At 52.9% G+C, this 21,316-nt stretch overlaps 1 protein-coding gene across 2 annotated transcripts; it reads right to left on the bottom strand.

Moving 5' to 3' along the window:
* Positions 1-253: 253 nt before the first annotated feature.
* Positions 254-19,892, bottom strand: PHF19 (PHD finger protein 19). Of its 2 annotated transcripts, none has more exons than XM_017650572.3 (15): positions 18,769-19,605; positions 16,267-16,467; positions 15,652-15,733; positions 13,214-13,309; positions 12,634-12,734; positions 12,047-12,195; positions 10,279-10,374; positions 9,472-9,540; positions 9,152-9,272; positions 7,555-7,622; positions 6,184-6,342; positions 5,534-5,621; positions 4,770-4,855; positions 3,704-3,799; positions 254-2,796 (listed from the first exon to the last, which is right to left on the bottom strand). In XM_017650572.3, exons 1-15 carry the CDS (start codon positions 19,459-19,461, stop codon positions 2,454-2,456), a joined length of 2,448 nt encoding a protein of 815 aa, XP_017506061.2. In that variant the 5' UTR covers positions 19,462-19,605; the 3' UTR covers positions 254-2,453. The 2 variants fall into 2 exon arrangements, 1 of the variants encoding a protein (XP_017506061.2); XR_005062347.2 differs by having other exon boundaries at positions 2,713-2,796; positions 3,704-4,681; positions 18,769-19,892.
* Positions 19,893-21,316: the final 1,424 nt, after the last annotated feature.

Below are 21,316 nucleotides of genomic sequence, written 5' to 3'. Positions count from 1 at the left end.
CCTCCCATGGGACCCGTACTCACAGTAGAATAAAGGTTCCACATCCTCTGGGCAGTAAGGGCAAGAATATTGTTGAATGTGGTAGACAGGGTAGAAGTGGCAGGGTGGCCAGAGAGGATGGGGTCCTGCCATTCCTCCTCGGCTTCCAGGAAACCAGATCAGAAACCAAAGCCAGTTCCCCCTGCTACCCAGCTAACAGTTCACTAGGGGGAAGTTAGGCAGTTCTTCAGAAGGAGCTTTTAAACTAAACCAGACACATTAATTATAATTTTAATATAACAAACGTTATTAAAAGCAGCAATTCAGAAACCATAAATCTTTTTGAAGGTGCACAGGGTTATAAGGTCAGTTGGTAGTAATGCAGCTATTATCTGGTATGAGTGAAATGCTTGGGTGTGAAGTCAGGGTGACCTTGCTAGGCCTTATGCTGACTTCTCAAGTGAGGAAGACATTCCTTCCTCTCCCTCCTCTTCAAGCCCAGAGCCACTCTGGAGCCTGAGTAGAGCAGATGCACTGTGACAGGCCTTGCTCATCCTGTTCTTTCTCAGAAGCCTGGAGAGCAGGCTTGGGAGGTTGCTGTGCTCTCTGAAGCCACAGATTGGATCCCAGGCCACACACCCCTGCTGAGCTGGGGGCTGGCTTCTCAGCTCCCCCTCCACCTGGCCCCAGTAGGGCCTTCAGTGGCAGCAGCTGTGGGGCTGAGAAGGAAGAGAACTGTGCCCCATCTGAGCTCATCTCTGCCTGGGCCGTGCTAGTAGGCAAAGGGAAGTGGGTAGGCTGTGTATAGGAGGTGAGGTCCCATCTGAAAGGCTCTGTAAGAGCTGAGGTTTGAAGGGAGAGGCATCTGATCTCAGGGATCGCCCCCCCCCCCACCACCACCAAATGCCCACAGGCAGGGAGGGGGTCAGCTTAGTGGAAAAACCAGCTCCATTAGGCCTGCTGCACCTTATTATTCATTTACCCTCGCTGTGTAGCTGGCCGCCTAAAAGAGCCGAGCCAAACTAGAGACCACAGCAGCATTTGGCAAGGCTGGTCCCCATCTGTTGTGCCCCGTCTCAGTCAAGGCACTTCTTAACATTTTCTGGTCAAATGAGTCCGTTTCTAGCATCTCTGGAAGCAGCAAAAATGAGGGGTCCCCTTTCCTCTCCCATTTTTGGTTTGCCTCCAGATGAGTATGAATTTTAACATTGGTTCTGAGAGCTGTTTATACTCCCACTGACAAAGGCTTCCCTGTGAGGGGACTGAAAGACATGGGTGCTTGAAAAATCCCAACCTGTCCCAAAAAGTGATTGTCAATTTCAGGGTGGGACAGGGTATAAGGAAGAGGTTGTGAGTCCCCTGCACTTCCCTAGTCAAAACTGGTTGGTGGGCTGAGAAACGGGCGCAGGAGCTGGACTTTGACATTTAGTCACAGCGCATGACACCTGGAAGAGGGCCAACAGAAAGCCCAGATGTCTCACAGATGAGCCAGGTCAGCACTAGAGGGCACGGGGCTGTGTGTGGACACCTGAAGGCTGGGGCTGAGTGTGTGTACCTGGAGTGGGAAGGCACACACGTGTGGATGGAAGCTTGAGTGTGAGTATGTGGGCCCAGGGGTGGGAGGTGCAGACCCCAGTCTGAGGTTCAGTGTGATGTGGCTTCCTCTCCTCCCAGGTCCTCTAACTGTCCCTTGGGCCCGCCTCCACTACAGCAGGGCCAGGGAAAGAACTTATGGGGCTGCAGAAGTTGACACCCATGAGGCTTCACTCTAGCCTGAAAATGGGGCTCTGGTGCAAGTGCCTTCTGAGGCAGACACCCAGCCTCTTCACTCCTTAGATCCTGAGAGTCCCAGGGTCTCTGCCACACAGGCTGTCACAGAAGCACTCTCCCACTGTACCACCCTTTTCCAAGGGCAGAACAGGGCAGGGCAGGTTAGAGGCAGGAAAGCGGGAGAGGAAAGCTCTGTGAGGCATCCTCTTACACACCTTCACCCATTCTGTCTCAGGTTCCCGTTCTCATAGGGTGGTCCCTGGGGGGACTGGCTGCCCATGGGTCAGATGTGAAGGCTGTCCAGTGGATGGACAGCCATGCACATGTAAGGTGCGTAAACACACACACCCTAAAGGGGTGAGAGGAAAAGGGACACAATTGGGGACAAAGAGAAAGACAGATTTAGGCCTCAGGGAAAGGGGTCCTCAAGCCAGAGGGACACAGATTCTGAGAACATAAACAGCTTGGAGTGTGGAGTGTGTGGAGATGCTCAGAATTAGCCAGTGGGACTTTAGGGACACAGGCAAAGGGGCACAGCAGAGAGGCACAGGCCGTGGCTGGCAGGCAGGAAGGGCCTTTTACAGGCACTTAGCAGTTCTGTCTTGCTTCCCTCCCTAGCCCAGCCTGGAGAGAGCTGGAGAGCCTGTGGCTTCCTCTGTCTCTCCTTTGGTTTCCAGGGCTCCTGGCATCCCCCAGGGGGCAGGTCAGTAAGGGGTGGTCCCTTCCCACTCCACCAGGTACTGAACCTTGCCCTCAGGTGTGACCCGCCTAGCCAGCACCTGGTACTTCTCCCCACAGGCTAGTCGCCCAGCTGCACCGAAGTAGTTGGTGATGGATGATTTGAGGTGGGACAGGGACGAGTCATCTTCACTGATACTCTCAAACGTGTGGCTGTCGATGCCTTCATCTGGCCGCTCAGGGCCTGAAACGCCCTCTCCACTGCTGTCCGAGGGGCAGCGTCCCCCCAGCTCGACTGACCGCCGCTTGGCCCGCAGCGGCACATACGCTTTGGCTGCCAGCTTCCTCTTGCGGCTGCCCACTGTCCGTCTGTACCGGGAGGGGAAGAGGACGATGGTGGGAATGAGGGAATAATCCCAAGCAGTCCCTGTCCCTGAGCACTTCCTGGGCCCGGGTTGTCTCACAGCAGCTCCAAGGGGCCTCCAGAGGAGAAACCACTATCTGGGGAGTGGCAGAGCCAGGATTCTAACCCAGGTGTGTCCTGCTTTGAAGTACACATTGTTTACATTTCAGATCTCAGAACTGGGAGAAATAAACAGAAACACAGAGGCAACAGCAGATAGACACCTGAGATGTTTGGAAACAGACTCCAAGACACGCTTCTATAGGCACGACACTTTTCGCAAGGGCCTCAAGTATCCTAAGAGAGTTAAGGAAGCCTGAGGGTTCAGAACTTTGTGCTTTGCCGCACACCCTCCCTAAGCTGCTGAAGACCAGCTATTGCGAAACAGGCTGTACCCTTTGCTAGGCCTCTGTCATTTCTGCCCCTCTCCCAGACCCTACACCTTGCAGGACACCATTTTCCCCTCCATCAGCCTTCCAAATCAACAGCTGTTCCTTAGGGGGACCCGGAGACAGACATCAGATTCAGACAGCCAAGAACCAGGGTCAAGGGACCCTAAAGTCAGAGGCACAGACATGTAAAATCATGGCATGCAGAGGTTAAGATCCCTACAATGAAAGAACCCCAGATCTGAAACTGCCCAGCAAGAGGTGTCACATGACCTGCAGCAGGTGACTAGGAACAACCTGAATGTCTGCCCTCAGCTTCTGTCAGAAACATGTCTCAGACCATGGGGTCCCAGACCCAGACTCACACAACTGCACGAGGCCAGGTCCTAAGCCCATGACACACAGAGTGAGCCACACGTCACAAGTGGGAGGTGGAGGGGCTGGGGGATGCTGGAACTTGAGTCCGTCATGCCAGGAAGTATACCTTGAGTCATAGGAGAGGCTGGTGGAAGCAGAACCAGAGGTGCTGGCGGCATCGGTGGAGTCCACATCCGAGAAGAAGGTCTGGCCAGAGCTGGCGCTGAGGGAGGAGAGGGCGAGCCTGGCCACAGGTCCTCAGCACCCCTTGGGGCCTTTCCCGTTCCTCTCGGCCCCTGTGACATGCACCCTTGTTCCACCGGAAGCCCTCCTTCCCACTGCTGAGCTTCCCACCACCACACCTGCAGTGGTCATTGCCTCTCTGCCTGTCCATTTTCTACCCATCCAGCCTTTAAAGCCAAAGTCTTCCCTGACCACGCTCCCCCGTGGTGGTGATAATTAAGGGTAATGAGTGTGATGGCAGATACGTGGGAAGCACTTTGTATACCTAAGTGCTTTCATTTACAGTATCTTCACTGAGTCTCATTAACAACTGTGCAAAAAACAGGTGAGGAGGGTCAGAGAGGTTAAAGAACTTTGCTAAAGTTTTATTACTGATGACTGGTAAGTAGGGGCTGTCTGGTGAAGCCCCTGCTCGCTCCTCCATACCTACAGGAAAGCACTGAATGGCTCAATTTCAGAAATAGAATGTGGAATATGCAGTGCCTCCGCTTAAGTGTACCAAGCATGAGTACTATGAAAATACACCGGGAGCATCCAACACCCTGGGGACGGCTAGGAAAGGCTTCCTGGGGGAGTGAATGTGGGATGACCAACAGCAATTTTGGTATAAGGTGTGAGGCAGGGAGAAGTGGGCAGGAGTTGGGGAGGCAGGGAGGGCGTGGGCAAGGCAGGCCTCGCGTGCTGCTCTTGGAGCTGACCCTGGGAGCCCTGGAGGCTGCAGCAGAGCCACGTCATGCAGAAAGCGCTCATGTAGAAAGACTCCTCAGGCGGCCTATGCAGTATGACCTTTGTAGCTGGAGTCACTCCGAGGGAGCTTCCACTTGCACCGAAGCTCTCTGCTTTGCCCCTTCCAAGTGCCTGCCTGCAGCGCCAGGGGAATGGAGGTGGTCTCCCCACTTGGTTCCTTACCAGTCTCCAGGGCAGATCTCTGCTGGGTCCCTCACTGTTACCTTTTTAAACTCTGAATTTCATCCAGCGTGAAGTCAAATATGCTGGCCAGGTGGTGGTTTGTGCTCCAGGCTGAGGTAAAGTCACTCTGTGGACACACAGGAAGGAGAGGGGGTGGGCTGGTCAGTGAGTATCAAGTCCACCTCCCACATGTCCCCTTCTCCCTGCAGAGGGCTACCCAGGCTGCCTGCTGGTCCACCTAGGGCTCCGAGGGCTGCACCTCCCGAAGGTAAGACTTGTCACTTCCTCTCTGTTCCCAGTCCTGACTAGGGAGTCAAGTCACACCACTTCTAATCCTGGCTGTCTCTAGCCACCTGGATGACCTTCGCATCTCTGTGTCTCAGTCACCTCAAGGTCGACAGTAATACCTGCCAAGCTTCCCCTTTAGAGGTGGGGTGACATGATGGCTGTAGGAGGGCCTTGTACACTGCTAAGTGCCGGGGAGAGGAGGCACTGCAAACATGACTGCCCCTAGGGGGTCTCCAGTGAGGTGGATGCTGCTGAAGATGGAGAGGTATGACCTTGGGAAGGCCATGCCGCTCCCTGGCCTTCAGTCCCCCCACTTGAACAGCGAGGTCCCCCACCTTCAGGGTCTTGGACGAACTTGGGGAGAGGAAGGAGTGGGCTTGCAGTGCCTGGCTTCTTATTTAGCTGCAGTAGGAACTGGTTTAAGAGACATGCAAGAGTCCCCTGGGCCTGGGCACTTGGTGTTCTGCACAGGGATCCCTGGGTGTGAATGTGGAGAGGAAGAAAACAAGAAACTAACACTGGGAATAGCATCTTCCAGCAAAAACTTTGATCTTTTTCTTCTATAAACTCGCCTTTTCTGCTGCTGAAATTCGTGAGGCAACAAACTGTGGAGACAGAAAAGAGAGAGGGTGGCCCAGTCAGAGGCTGAAGGCCCAGAGGGAGGGGGCACAGGGGAAGGGCTGGGGTCCCAGCAGCGGAGGTGGGGATGGCTCTCCATCACAAGGAGGCCTGGGGAGGAGGGGGATCCTCTGGGGAAGTAGGTGTGGTGGCACAAGAGGGAAGGTGCCTCTCCGGGTGCTCTGCCCTGTGACGCCCAGAGTGAGAGGGGTCAGCTTAGCGAGGGGAGTCAGGGACTCCTAACACTCTGACTTCCCCTTCACTTTCTGCCTAAGCTCTGATCCAGCAAGACTGGAGCCCGTGACCCGGCTTTCCTGCCAAGCCAGGCACTAGGGGGCTGTGATGGGAGAAGTCGGGGTGTGGGACCGGGTCCTGGCTCAGCCACCAGCTGGCTGGCTCAGGGTGCCTCCAGCCCAGCACGGACTGGGTGGCAGTCTCCTTGCTCACCTGGATGCCACCACACTCTCTAGGCCCACCACGCAGCCCGGCAGCTGGGAGCAGAGAACCTGAGTTTGGCTGAGCCCGAGCCCCAGGCCCCCAGGCACTGACCTAGGCTTGGTCTTTCCTCTCTTACGCAGCTCAGAGGTGCCATTCTCGGCGAGCACCAGGCCCTTGTCAGGCAGCAGCTTTCCTGGTGGGTTGGGCGGGACACGGATGCGCAGGCGGAAGATGCACTTCTTCTTCTTGATCTCCTTGCCACAGAGGAACCTGCGGGGTGAGCCGGGGAAGGAGAAAGCTCTGGAGTCTGTCAGTCCACATTACCCTCTCTGCCTCCCTGGACTGGGAGTTAAAATCCAGAGTAGCTTGTAAAGACACCCACTCCTCAAAGCCTGTGGGCTCAAGGGTCCCAGGTAGTGGCTGGAATGTGGCTAGTGACTCCTCCCTGCCCTTCTTCATGTATGTGTGGAGTGCCTGCTGCTGTTCTCCTTCAAACTGGCAGCTCCCGGTGGAACTCCTATGGTCAACACTAGATTCTACACCATTCTGTTCTCTGGTCTCCCCAAGGAGACAGAAGCACCTTCAGGCACCTCCCTCATCCTTCTAACACTGGCTGAGCTGCCATGAGCCTGGAGAGGTGACTCAGGAGACTGTCCACGAGGAGGGTAGGAGATCCTATGTGCTCAAGTGTAGGGCTGTACCTGGGCCCCAAACCATGGAAGGTGGAAGAGAGTGGATAATTCTGTCCAGATATCTGGAGAGGTTTTGCAAAAGTAGGGACCATGTCTTATTCCTCACTGTGTCTTCAGTTCCCACATAGGGCTGACACAGAGCAGCATTTCAGTGAATAGTTGTTTATGGATCAAGTAAAAGAAAGGCGTTGAAGAGCATCATGGGCAAAGGGCAGAGTGTGAGCAAAAGCACTGAGTGGGAAAGCAAAGGGTTCAGAATGGCTGACACCCAGAACAAATAAGCAAAGGGACAGTACCAGAAGGGTGAGCAGGGTCTGATCATGAGAGGCCTTAAATGCCATGCTAAGAAGCCTGGGCATTCCCTTGGTAGTAGGGTATATGTCAGGCTTGTGTTCTCAGAAAAACTCAGAAGTCTGGATGGGAAGGTGTGGGCTGGAGATGAGTTAAGAGGCTGCTGCCCACCACAGAGAAGATGCACCGATTTCTCAGTGCCTACCCCAGAACCACTGGTGGCTGTAACAGGGCTTAGGGATTGGGGTGCATGCCCCAAGGGAGCCGAACCCAGCACCAAAATGTGTCAGGCTGCTGGAGTGGTCAGGGGAGATGTCACAAAGGAGGTGAGGTACTCCCTGGATCTTGAAGAACGGGCAGGATTTATCTAGTCAGAGGGAAGGGGTGGGAGACCCTGGTGGGAAAACAGCATGTGCAAAGGCTGTGAGGTAGGAAGATACTAAACCAAAGCCCCACCTGTTAGGGACCCAGTGGTACTCCCCCACTCCTTTGCACGCACCGGCTTTTGTAACTGTTCAGAGCGTTGAGTAGATGAGGTCCTCGATCCGTCACAGGGGTGCTGGTGAGCTAAGGGGGAGCGGGCCAGCAAGCCAATCAGACCAGGCACATGGTGCCTGAGGAGGCCTCAGCCCCCATCCCCTTCCTCCCCTGAATGTCCTGATGCTTCTGGGTCCTCCAGGTCAGGACCACTTGTTCCATGATCTCAGACAAATCTTTCCACCTCTCTGAGTGCACTTCCCCATCTGTAAATGGGGAGGATAACTCCTGTCCTAAATGTATCAAGAGCTTTGAAAATGTCCATGTCCTCAACCCAGTAATGCTAGTCCATGGAATCTATCATGCAGACATAAGAAACATGAGTAAAGCAGTACACACAAAAATGTTCACTATAGCATTGTTCCTAAAGATTGGCAAATACGAAAAATGGGAAAGAAACTATGTGCTCAGCAGGAAGGCAACAAACAATGGTGGAAACCAGTGCGACCATTAAAAATGTTGATGAAAAACTCATAACATGGAAAAGGTTTTATGCTCTAACATAAAGTAAAAAAAAGATTTGAAGCTTTATATACTGTATAATCTAAGCCATGTAAAAAAGAAAAAATAGACATTGAAGACAGGAGGGAAGGATATGCACCTACACATTAATAGCAGTTGTTTCAGGATGATGTGATGTGGGGTAGAGATTTTTTTTAAGTATATTTACTTACACTTTCATACTTTAAAATTTTTCTACCAGGAACATGGATTTTTTTTTAATAAATCCAAAAAAATGTTATTTAAAAAGTACTAGCTCTGTCTTTTTAGAGCGTTGTAATATACACATGTCTTTTATAAGTTACTGAACACTGTAAATGAAGATGTTATTACATGAAAAACTTTGTAAGGCATAAAGGTTACTTAAAAAAAATCTTGTCTTTATTAAGGTTTGGGGTAGTAAGAGAAGATGCCTCATTCTGGATGTGGTAGAGAGGATTCTAAGGATGTCATTAGGGCATAAAGCCTCTGTGGAAGTACTTGGGGAGGCCATCTCCAGTCCCAGCTCAAAAGCTGTGCTGACCCCCAGCAAGTCACTCTCCCCTTCTGGCATCCTGCAAGTCTCTGGTTTGTTACTTCACGCCTTGGATCCCAGACTTCCCCAGTCTTGTGATGGCCACTTCTGCTATTCAAAGCACAACCAGCAGGGGGCAGGCCCACTTCACGTTCCATTCCAGCCAGGTAATCTGGAGTGGGTCAGACATCTACATCTATCTCTGTGGACAGCCCTGCTCCAGTCAAACTCCACCCACAGCTCCCTGTAGCTGAATCGGTGAGGCCCCAACCCGCCCACTGCGAAAACCGGTATCAGGAAGCCCCTTCAGGGTACTGGTTTAGAGGCCTGGACTCAGGGATGCAGCAGCTCAAAAAGGCTCTGGGGTCTTGTGCCAGCCAACAGCCTTCACTGTCAAGAGTGAGCACTCAAGAGACCCAGACCCTCGCCCCTGCACTGTGAGCCCCTGCACTGTGATCCGAGCAAACTTCTTTCCTCTCTGGACTTCAGTAACCCCACTGTGAAATGACCTCCTGCCCTTTTCACATCCCATGGTCCTGTATACCTTGCCAAGCTGCAGGAGCTCCCAGTGATGGTTGACAAAAGCCAGAATCTCCTCAAAGTCAAAGTACTTCTTCTTGCTCTGCACCCCCAGGTTGTAGAGTGCCAGGTGAACCACATCCACCCTGGGCAAGGGGGCAAGCAGGTGGGGCTGGGGTGAGGCAGCAGCCTGACCCACCAGGACTGGAACCTCCTGGGTCCAGGCTGAAGGGCAGGGGCAAGGCTGGGACCTAGCGGCTGGAAATGGAATTGTTCCTGGAGGGAGGTGGAAGGGGAGGAGCAGAGGGGACAGAGATGGGCCTGGGCCAAGCCCCACCCTCTCACCATCGCAGGGGCAGCCTCTCGATGTACTCTGGGCCCTGGTTGCACACGGAGCAGAAGAACAGGTAGAACCTGTGGGTGGTGGAGAGGGGGCTGGTTCCGACACCCCACCCTAGTCCAGCCCCTTTACCCCTTCACTTCCAAATGCGCCTTCCCATAGTCAGTACTGCCCTCATTCCTAGAGCTGGTGGCCTCTGGGGGAGGGGTGTATGTGTGTGTGTGTGAAGGATGGGACAGGACAGGGACCAAGATATCCTCCCCAACCCCCTCTGACTCCTACCTCAAATCCTGCCCCAAATATCACTGCCCTGGAGTGTGGCTGAGGTGAGAGCAAGCTGAGCTAGATTGGGCTTTAGTGGTCAGGGTCACACACACCCCGCCACCCCCCTGCTTCACACACACACACACACGACAGGAGACACCAGGAAAGACACACGTATCTGGTTTGACACACATAAGCCTTCCATTAGTTTAGCCCCATTGGTTAGAAGCCAGATCATGTCACCCACTTCCCCAGTGGTTCCTACAACAGCTCTGGGCAGGGATCACTGCTCCTTCTCCAGATACTTGGAGAGACTGGGACTTAGGGAAGGCCAGGATTTGTCTAAGGTCTCCCAAGTCAGTGGCAACTGGGGATGTGATCCAGCATGTTCCTCTCCTGAAAAGGCTTCCCCACCCTGAGCTGCTGCTTGCAGACAGGTTCACACCATCACAGACTTGGCTGTCTAGGCCTGGCAGGCAGTCTGAAAGAGTTGCTGCACTGCTGCTGTCCCCCATCTCCCCACCTCACCCCCAAGGCTGAGCACCTACCGGTCTCCAAACATCATGGGCTCACTGAGGCACTGGGTGCAGGCCTCGTGGAACCACTGCCTGCACCGGTAACATTGCAGCATCCGCAGGTACCATCTGGAGAGCCAGAGGAGCCAGGGTCAGCCAGGCCCACACTCCCAGCCAGGCATCAGCCTCAGCAACCTTTCCCTCACCCTCCAGCGGGGAGAAAGGAAGAAAACTCAGTTACTGAGCACTCAGGCTGTGCCAGGGGAGGTCCTGGGATCAGGGTATATGCTATATCCTTTAATCTCACCATCTAGTAAAAGGCCACTGTCCCCATTTTACAGATGAGTCAGAGGTTAAGTGGCTTGCTCGAGGTCACCCAAGAAGCAAGTGGTGGATGGAGATTCAAATCCTCGCCTCTCTAACTTGAAAGCTGGTGCTCTTCTTTCCATGCTTGAGCCTCCATCTCTGGACTGCACCCCACACACTGCTTCCCAGACACCACTGGCATGGAAAGGTTTGCCAGGAAGATTTCATGGGAGAACAATGGCTCTGTAAGCTCCATGGGCAGCCTGCTACTATATATCTACTCTATCATGGTCATTCAATAAGTTTATTGAAAATGAAGAACAAAAAAGCCATTTCCTTAATAATAGTTGATGCTTTCTTCACTTCTTATCAGGTGTGGTCCATGGACCACTTGCGTCAGAATCATCTGAGGTTTAGGTTAAAATGTAGAAGATTCCTTGCCCCACTCCAGATCTACTCAACCTCTGGGGGAACCCCTGACAGATATATTTTTGACAATTACCCTGGGCAACTCTGCTCACAAGCATTGAGAACCACTGCCTCAATGCTGGAAAGGTCCCTATAAGCATTTCTCCATCTGTGAGACCATAGTCCTCCCAGGATCCAGGAAAGCTGATGGGGCCAAGGTTATTAATCCCACTTGAGAGATGAAGTACTTCAAGTTAATTTTACCCAAATTACCCAGATAATTTGTAATTTGTAAGCATAGCCTCCAGACTCCTAGTACTTGTCAAAAGAGCTTGGAGATGAGATTCAGGACTTCAGGGCATCCTGTAGCCTGAGTTTCCTGAGGGTGGAGAACCCCTCTCTCACTTCTGGATTCTCCCATAGCACCCGCCCAAGGGAACAGGTACAACTGTCCAAGGCTACATGGAGGTCCAGGTTAGCAAGAAAGCAAAGACTCTTGACTTGTCATCAGGACAAGAATCCACTCCACAGCAAACCAGGGGTATAACCCCAAATCCCTGCTTTCATACTTCCAGGGAAAAGAACCTTAGTATCTCACCAGCAGTCTGTTTCATTGGCTCTGACAATGGAAAGGCTTATCTTAACTTCTGTGCACCAACAGTAAGAGCTCACATGTAGTAAGTGCTTACCAAGTGCCAGGCAGTGTGTGAGCCTTTATGAGAACTATCTAATTCACGCTCCGCTCACACTATCGACATGAAAACTACAATGACTTAGGCTCAGGTGTTGCACAGCTGTAAGGGGCTGTGAGGATCTGGACACTGGGGACCAGGATCTTAACCACTCAAAACTGACTTGTTTTCCACGCGCCCCGCCCCACCCCACTGCCAGGGGGTGCGGACCTCGCTCTCCAGCCCCGCCCCCTGGCCTCACCCTGCAGGCTCTACCCAGGAGGTACCGCTCCTTCTGCTCCGCCCCCTGCGGCCTGGCACGCCCCGGCCCCGCCCCGCCCCCCGGAGGCCCCGCCCCGGAGGCCTTACTCTCCCGGTCCCGCCCCACCCCGGAGGCCCCGCCCCGGAGGTCTTACTCTCCCGGTCCGCCGCAGTAGCAGTAGCACTGTTGCTGGTTGGTGCGGTGGGGCGAGTCCCACTCGAGCTCCTCGGGCTGGTAGGATAGCACCATCTTCACGGCCTGCAGCGTCCTAGCGATAGCACCCTTCTTTAGCGCGCCGCCTTTCTGTGGGGAGATGAGAGCCCGACTCACCGCGTGGTCGACGCACGGTTATCCGGGGACACGCCCACGAGGGGGACCCGCAGACCTTCCAGTGTAGTCAGAAATGCTAGGAGATTTTCTCCTCAATCCCAGGTTCCAGAAGGGTCTCCACTAATAATAGTATCAATAGTAATAAGCACAACAGGAATAACCACTGTGTATTGAGTGGGAACTCACATGATTTTCTCCTTTAATAGTAAAGCACTATTTACTGGGGGCTTATTCCCATACCCATCTTACAGCTGAGGAAACAGGCTCAGAGAGACTAAGGAACCTGGCCAGGGACATACAGCTGGTAAGAGGCAGCAGTGCTGTCTGCCTCCAAAGCCCAGGTTTTGTGAGCCACCTGCTTCCCAGTTAGAGGAGGGGACAGAGGCAGGGACTGAAGGATGGAGGGCTCACCCGCACAGCCAGTGCGAAGATGCAGCGTCGGCAGAACCAAGGTGTGAGCAGGGGCCGGTCGGCACTGCCTGCTATGGGGATGTGGCACTGCTGGTGGTAACCTACAGCAGAGGAGGGGTGGTGAATGCCCACAAGGAAGCAGTGGCCCAAAGCCAGTCAGCCCAAAGGCAGCAGAGATGAGAAGGGCTGCAGCAAGGCCTCGGGCCATGTGCCTGCCAGCTGCCAGGAGATTGGCTGGCAATGTTCACCAAGGCAGCCAAGCTAATGTCCAAGCAGGCCACTAAAGGACAGCATGGGCCCTGGTGGTATAGGTAGGAGGGTCTAGCTTCAGCCTCTGTGCCCCATCTCTTCCATCCATCCTCTCCACCCAGCGAGGGTTCAACCTGCATTACCTCAACTCACTGTCCAGAAGCCCCAACTCTCCCCAAGAGTCCTCTCCCAGGCCCTCATTCCCAGACTGGCCCCTGTCGCTCTGAGGTTCCAGGAAAAACAGGACACCAGCTGAGGTCCCTACAGTCCAAGGCAGTACCCACTGCCCTGTGGGGGCCAGTGGGGATGGGGCCCTGCTCAGCACACTCACCCAGGCCACACTTCCCACAGATGAGGATCTCGTTCAAGGGCCCTGATGTCTTCCCCAGGCAGATGTTGCACTTGGGCTCCTCCCCCGGGACGCCAGCTGAAAGAAAGGGTCAGGTCCAGCCCAAAGGAATTAGAAGTTTTAAAATCACATTCCAGGTGCTAGGCCTTTACTGTGTGCTGATCTAGCATGGAGCCTCTTATGCCAAATCTCCCCCACTCACTCTGAGGTGCCTAATATCATTACCCCATTCTAAAGATGGGGAAATTGAGGCTCAGAAAGGTTAAGTTCCTGCTTAGCTAGTAAGAAAGAAAGGTGGGAATCAAACTGATAGCTGTTTCACATCAAATCCTTTGTTCTTTCTGATCCTATCATGTCTTGCCTAACTTCACCTGTTTTATTAAACATTTTTCTATGTTAAATAAGTTTTTAAATTTTTATTATGAGATACAGAATGTTAGAATGAAACTCCATGTTCTCAGCAGTTATGAACCCCTGGCCAATCTCGTTTCAACTATATTCCTACCCACTTTCCCCTCCTGCATTATTTTGAATCAAGTCCCAGATATCTAGTCTTTTTCCTTAAATATTTCAGTAGGTATCTCTGAAAGATTAGAACTTTTTAAACAAATGTCTCTATTGCACCTAAAAAATTTTTTTAATTAAAAAAACTTTTAGGAATATGAAATAATTTTTATTATCAACAAATTGTTAGTATTCACATTTCCAAATGTCTCTTTAATAAAAATGTCATAAGTGTGTTCAATTGCTTTTAGTCTATAGGTTCCTTCCCTTTCCTTTTCTTTGCTTTTTGTTGTGGTTGTTGAAGACTGTGTTTATGTGTGAAAGGCTTGAGAATAAATTAAATACATTTTGATGTGTGTTGCTCTCTTATTTTTCCTAGCTGAAAACTGAACATTTTCTAAAGGCAGAAACGGCATCTTCTCATCAGTGTGTCCCCAGGACTTCATACAGTGTGTGACACATTAACATGTTCAAGATGTGTTTGTCGAATATATGGTCTCTTGGCTCTTATTGCTGCATACACTAGAAAGGGGTGCCCACGGTGGGTGTCAGTGAGCCCTCACCGGTTTAATGAAATGATCAGTCAGTAACAACGGTGTGCCCAGCCTTGTTCTCTCATCTTGGGCACTGCCAGAGGGTCCTGCCCTCTGGCCTGTGAGCAGCAGTTAGCTGGCTGGGGACCCAAGCTGTTCCCCCACGTGAGCATGGCAGCACTTCCACGGTGCCTTGCACACAGTGAGCCTTCTACTCAAGGTCCTCTTTCCTCCCCAACTGGCTCTCTCTGCTCTGAGAGGATAACCCAAGAGAGGGGCTCCTCATTGCTTTGGGTCTTTGCATAATACATTGAGGGTGGGAGGGGCTTGGAGTAGAACCAGTCTGCATTAGTCACACCATCTTGGAGGAAGAGGCAGTTTGGGAACTAACTGGCTGGGTCCTGTGGTCTCTCCTTGGCAGGCTCCTTAAAATCATCTCTTACAGTAAGAAATTCTTTAGAAACTGCCTCTCTCTAACTTAACAGCACCAAGCTAAGTATTTACATGGATTCTCTCATTTAACCACCCTGAGGCCAGTATTCTCATGATCTCTTTCTGATGCCACTTGCATAAGGGTTTACAGCTAGTAAGTGGCAGAGCTAGAAATTGGTCCAAGGTCTATCTGACCCTAAAACCTGCCTCTTCCTCCCATACCACCTTGTCTGTTCTCCTGTTAGAACATAAGTGGTGAACAGGCTTCTTCTCTCCTGACAACTCTGACTGATTGGTAGTAACGGCTTGGAGCTCTGTGTTGAAAATATATGACAGCTGTGACTGATGAGTGATGTTTGTCATGTCCATGGAAAGGTAGAAGCTGGCAAGAATGCCCCTGATTTGCCATCTTGGTAAGAAAATGTCAGCTCCCTGAGGGTAGGGATGATACCCACCCCAGTCTGCCTTCACCTCTGAAAGCTGGTCCAGGCATTTCTATCTTCACCCCACCTGGTCCATCTCTGCTTTGTTTGTCTTTCTACCAGAGAGAGAGCTGTCTCCACTAGTTTTGTTCACATGTTGATGGGGCACACTGTGTTTACATCTAGAGGTGACAATTCTGATGGCCTGGGCCCCTCCCCATTCCGTGACCCAGAGCTTTGGGAACAGGAGATGAAAGGCAGCAAAGAAGCAGATACAGGACTGAGACCCAGCCCAGCTCTCCTGGCACCTCCCCGAACCACCTTCTTCATATGCCTGCCTGCCTCTCTCATGAGGTATGGGTGATTGAGGGGATGACAGACGGTATAGGTACTTTTCCATGGAAATGCACAACTGGTCATCTGATCATCATCTCAGGTGGGCTTGGGGGTCATAGAAGGAGAGAAGGAAAAAGAGGAAAAAGGGGACCTGGGGTCAGGCAGGGGTGCCCCAAATTGTAGGAATACTCACCATGCTGTATGTCCTTCCATAGAACCCAGTATTTGGAATTATCTTCAAAAGTCACAAGGCAGCTCTGCTTAGAACTGCTGACCTGAGGCACGGAGAAGGGGGGGCAGTGTGAGAAAGTGGCTGGGGAAAAGCCATTCGAACATGGTCTTCCTCTCCCATTTTTGTCACTGCTGGGCACAGGGATTAACCCACTCCTTATGCTCCAGAAAGCAGAGTTAGGCTAGGAGGAGAAGGCTAGCAGTTCCTGGAAGTAGTGTGTGCCCAGTTACTGGAGTTGCATGGTCAGGACCTGGGGGACGACCGACAACTTGATGGGGATGCTGAGAACAGCAAAGGCCAGATGGTCATCTGTGATCCTCTCCAACCTGATTTTGTTGTGTTCTATAGGCTCACAGAGCACTTTTCTAAAGAACTGGTTGGATGATGTTGGCTGGCCCTAAGGATGGCCCCTGCAAAAAGCAGGCTCCGGCTCCTTTCACGTTCATCTTTGGAGCATGAGGGACAAGAAGGGAGTTTCCCAGCAGCCCCCATCCTCCACCAGCAGTCTGAGGCCTAGGCCAAAGGATGAGCAGAAATGCTGAGTCTGGGAACTGGGGCCAGGGAGGAAAGGTTTACCCTCTTGATCTTCCCGAGGTAATATAGTCCATCTGTCCACCGACACAGCACATACTGGCCTTCTGTCAGCTTGGACATCAGGTCTTTGAAGTTGTTCTTGGCTTTTGCCAGGGCCCCCTTGTTGGGGAGGTGGCTGGTGGCACCATAGGAGTCCCGAGTCCCTGGGTCCAGAGCTCGATTCTCCATCAGCTTCCACTGACACTGAAAGAGAGAGAGAACAAGGCTTTTGCTCCTTGCTTCGTTGCTCCAGAAGCACATCAGGGGAAGGAAGGAGACTGTAACCCATGCTATGTGCAAATACTTTTATCTCATTGGATCTCTGTCACAACCCTTCAAGGGACACATTATTATTCCCATTCTACAGACAGGGCAAGGCAAAGGGGCTACAGGGTCAGAGGCAGAGACGTGGTTCATAATCAGGTGAGCTGATTCTTGATCCTGCCTCTCCTCCCACCTCATAGCATGCATGCTGCCTCCTAAAGAGAACCGACCTCTCAACCAGCCACAGAACAGTCTCTTTGCCCAGGGGGCCTGAACCATACTCCCTAATTTAGAAGCCTGAGAATTTATCCCTTAAGCAAACATTTTCTATGTTCTCTGAGTGGAGGGCCTTCTCCAGGATAGCAGCAGAAGTTTTCATACCTGCCCCCCACTCCTACCCTGAGATCTGGCCAGGAAAACTCCTGGATGGCTCATGAACTGGTATAGATTTGGCCATCTGTGTCTTCTGTAATCCCCTTTTCTGTTCTCAATTATGGGATGATTTAATAGAAACCAATTCTGGGGCATTTAAACTCACTTATGCTTTTACTCAGATGCAAATTTGCTCCAAGCAGTTAAGTCATCCCATGCCACGCTCTCCACACCTGTCTCTCCCCCTACTGGAAATGCACTGCTCCGCTGCTGCTTTCTCTGTTCCTGCTTAAGGACTCTATTATGGTCCTCAGGATCCCAGGCAATTTAGACTCCTCCAATCAACGAGTTGCATAGCTGGCCAACTTCAAGCACAGTGACTTCTGGCTTCTCAGCCCTCTTTTCCAACCCCCTGTCCTGGTCTGAGTTCAAAGCCTCTCTTTTGCCTGGGCTACTCATTCATTCAATAACATTTCCTGATTCTTGTGCTCACTTCTGTCACACCTGAGTTGGGGAATGGTACCACCAGTTCCCAGGGCTAAATAAGCCACTCCTTGCTTTCCTGCCTCTCCACCGGACCTTCCACAAGGCCACCAATCCCATCTTATTCTCCCTCCCAGAAATCTTCACTGGCATTTGAAGCCTTCGCCAAGGCCCCTTCCTCCCCTCTGGTCTCACCTGGCTCCATGCCTCTCCACACAACTCTCAATTAAGCCAAGCACAGCGCTGCTCTGTTCCCCGCACCCGCCACTCTGGTCCCCTCCCTTTGCCACTGCCCTGGCACCTGGTGGTGTGATTATTTGTAGACAGGGAGAGAGTCCTGTGTGTGTTTCCGCGTGAGAATGGGTGTACTCCTGTGAGATTGTTTGATGGTGCCTGCAGCACTATGTAAGTGAGCATAAATGCGTGTGTGCTCATGTCAGGGGCCCTGGGGTAAGCAGGGCACTTCTGTGGTCTCCACTCCCCAGACATCTCCTCCACTCCACCTCCTAGCCCTCTCTTTTCTCTAGGGCAGAGCGCACAGGCAGGGTCTGGAGTCCGAATCCCTGCCTTCTCCCTGCCACCTGGCTCCCAGGCGCTGCAAGGTCCACGCCCGCCAGGCCTGGGCCCCGGACCGCGGCAGGTTCACAAACTGACACTTCCTCCCCCGCCGCACTGTTGAGAGCAGACCCGGTTGCCGCGCCCCCCTTGTCGGGCGGGGGCCCCCGGGTGGCGGCTACCCCCCAACCCGCGCCTCCATCCTCCCGGAGCGGGCCCCTGCGGACTGTGATTGGCTGATTCAAACCCATCTGCAAAGAAATGCCTGTTTGCGGGTTCTCGTCGGCTTCCAGTTCAAATCCGCGGAACCCGGAGCGCGGGGCCGCGAGGGGGCAGGAAGCGAGGATGATTCATGCGCCGGGGCCTCTCCCAGGGCGGCCGTTGACTTTTTTAAAAAGGGTGCTCAGTAGGAAGAAAACTTGCAGAAGTGCCCCCTTCGGGCTCATGCACTCCTCTCTTCAGTCGCTCCGACGCCAAGCCTCCCCTGTCCCAATCCTGCCGCAGCCTGACTTCGGACGTGAGCAAAATCCCAAGCGCCCCCATCGGTCTCCACCCACCCCGACCCCCGCCCGAAACAGGAAAAGTAAAGGTTTGGGGCAAGGGAATAGCGACCTGTCACTCACGCCCCCCAAAGGCTAGGGGATCCGCGCGGGACTCCCGCCACCCCGCGGACATTGTGCACCCACTTCCATCCCCTAGGCGCGCGGGTCCCAAGGACTTCAAACCGCCTCTCCCGGAGGCGTTCGACCTAATAAAGTTCAGGGAGATTCCGAAAAGTGGGCTGTATGCAGGAAGAGGAGAGAAGTGGCGGGGAGTCCCCGCTGAACTTACCGCGAGTTTGCGTGTCCGCCGGTCCCACTTGGAGTCTGGCCACCAGGCGCATCGGCGGCGGAGGCGGCTGCGCTCCGCCTGCGGCTGCCCGGCCGAGTGTCCGCCCGTGGGGCCGGGGTCGGGGTCTCGACGGGGGCGGGGCGGGGCGGGGGCGCCGCGGGGAGGAGGGGGGAGGAGGAGGGAGGGGCCGGGGCGCTCAGGAAGGGGCCCCCCGGGCGCGGGGCGCCATCTTTTTCGCGTTTTCCCGCGAATTATTGACGTCCCGCTTATGTAATTAGTGGGGGCCGCGCCGGCCTCGCCATTGGAGCCCGCGGCCGCGGGGCCCCGCCGCGCCGCGCGCCCGCCCCCGCGCCGCGCCCTGGCCCCCGCCTGCCGCGGCGCGCATCCTCCGCCGCCACTCCGCGCCCGGCGCAGAGGCGCAGCGCGCGCACAACGCACACGCACACACCGCGCACACGCACACACGCAGGGCCCGCGCCCACCCCGGGCAAGCAGAGAAGCGGCACCCGCGCGCCCGGCGCGCAGAGCAGGCACGGGCTTGCCCAGGAAACAGACAACGCTGCGCACAGAGCACGGACTGCAGCACGGAGGTGCGGACACACACGAACTCACAGCGTAGACGCAGACCCTAGACAACCCAACAGGATTCACACAGCATAAACACACTTGCATCGGAGAGTAGCACAGAGACATAGCACAAGCATCACACAGAAACAGATAAACAGCGCGCACAGCTCCGGTTCACAGCACACCATATGCCCAATAGAGACACACAATAAAGAGACAATTCCAAGTACAGACATAGATACAAACGAGAGACCCAGCGTACACCGCACACACAACAGAACATACACATAAGGTAGACAACAGGCGTAGAGACACCAAAGAAACAGTGTGCCAACAGCAAACCACACAAAATGCAAGAAACACAACCCAAAGATACAATAGTAAGTACATACCACAGAAACACAACATGCCAATAAATGGGCACAGTCATACAGAGTCACAATAGTAGCAGATGAGGCAACGGGCTTGGCTCCAGGCACATAGGGTCCTTGCCCTGGGGAGAAAGGGCAGACATGCCCCTTGCCAGACTCACTCTTTGAGGGATAGGGTGGAGAACAGGTGCCAACAATCCCCCCCAGCCCCCCATTTCTCAGCCCTCCTCTCACCTGCTACCACCACAACCTGCAGAGAACCCCAGGAAGCTGGGGAAGTGTGTATATCACCATTGGGGCCAGCAGCCCCTCCCAACCTCCCCTGTTCACCTCTGCCTCTGGGCCATGGGGTATGATCTCCAGGATACTTGGGGCAGAGATTATAGAAGAAGGCAGGCACCTTGTGATCTGTCCATACAGTGGTATGTAATATGGGAGTAAAATTAAGCCAAGGCTGTAAGCCTCAACATAGGCATTGTCTGAAAAAAGCATCAAGTTGTAGAAGAGGTAGTGTGACTCAAAGTGGGTCTCAAAGGCCAGTTCCCTGATTACTGGCCCCCAGCACATCACTTCAACTCTTAAGCCTCAGTTTCCTCACCTAAATGGACATGAAAGATGATCATTAATATACGCACAGCCCCTGGCACCCACTGGGTGTGCAGTGATTGTCCTTTGTTAGGATATGACATTCATTGGGTGCCCCCTGGGCAGGACTAGAACTGGGAGCTGTGAGGCCCACAGTCTTGTGGGGGAGTCAGGTGTTGTCACAAGCAGTGACAAGGTTAAAAGAACATAATGAAGGAGCAGATGCTTTTGTAAATAAATGAAGAAGTGATATGCAAGGAGAGGAATTGTTAAAACACTACAAATCAAACGATTATAAATGCTACTAGAAAGGTATAGAGTCACTAGTGATTAGAGGCAACTCTGTGAATTGAGATGAGAAGATACATATCACAGAAAAGATGGCATTTTAGGTAGAATGTGGAAATAGGGAGGTGAGCCTTCTAGATGGAGGGAATGGTATGCACAGGAAGCCTGGACACAGCAAGATGTGACTGTTGGGCTGGAATTCAGGTGTGTAGAGGGACAGTGGAAGGTGAGGTAGGAGAAGGTGGAGCTGAGGTTAATGGGCAGAGCTTGATTTTCAGCCCACAGGCAAACCAGGGCCAGGAGCAAGGTGACCAGTTGTGCATGTTCTAAAGAGAGCCCTGCCAAGCCTAGAACGGAGAAGTGCCATGACCTGAGTTTGCTTTGGGATCTGGCAGAAGTAGGTTGAAACTGTCTTCAAAAGGGGTCAAGGATATGAACAGACAGCTCACAAAAGAGGAAACCTAAATGGCCAAAAATATGAAAAGAGGTTCAACCTCACTGGTCATGTGAGAGATGCAAATGAAAAGGCCTGGACACCACTTCACATCCACCAACCTGACAAAGAGTGAAAAGTCTGTCGATAAGGGGATGAGGGTTGGGGTGGTGAGAATGTGAGTCCCTTGGCCTCATACACGGTGGATAGAGATGTAAATTGCCACAACTACTTTGGAGAAAAGTTTGACAGTATCTAAGAGTTTGACAGTATCTAAAAAAGTTGAAGACACCCATATTTACAA

This window comes from Manis javanica, chromosome 2 (assembly GCF_040802235.1).
Source record: "Manis javanica isolate MJ-LG chromosome 2, MJ_LKY, whole genome shotgun sequence".
In the NCBI taxonomy this organism is placed as follows: domain Eukaryota; kingdom Metazoa; phylum Chordata; class Mammalia; order Pholidota; family Manidae; genus Manis; species Manis javanica.
This window is presented reverse-complemented; position numbering and strand designations above follow the sequence as displayed.

Bases quoted from the DNA above. Each gene is read 5' to 3' on its own strand.
- PHF19 (XM_017650572.3), bottom strand. From the start codon at position 19,461: ATGTCTCTGTGCTACTCTCCGATGCAAGTGTGTTTATGCTGTGTGAAT. The intron at 7,623-9,151 runs GTATACAGGACC...GCTCCCCCTTAG, and splicing joins AGCTCCTGCAGCTTGGCAAG to CTCACCAGCACCCCTGTGAC. The intron at 3,800-4,769 runs GTAACAGTGAGG...CTCCTCCCTCAG, and splicing joins GAAATTCAGAGTTTAAAAAG to CGCCAGCTCTGGCCAGACCT.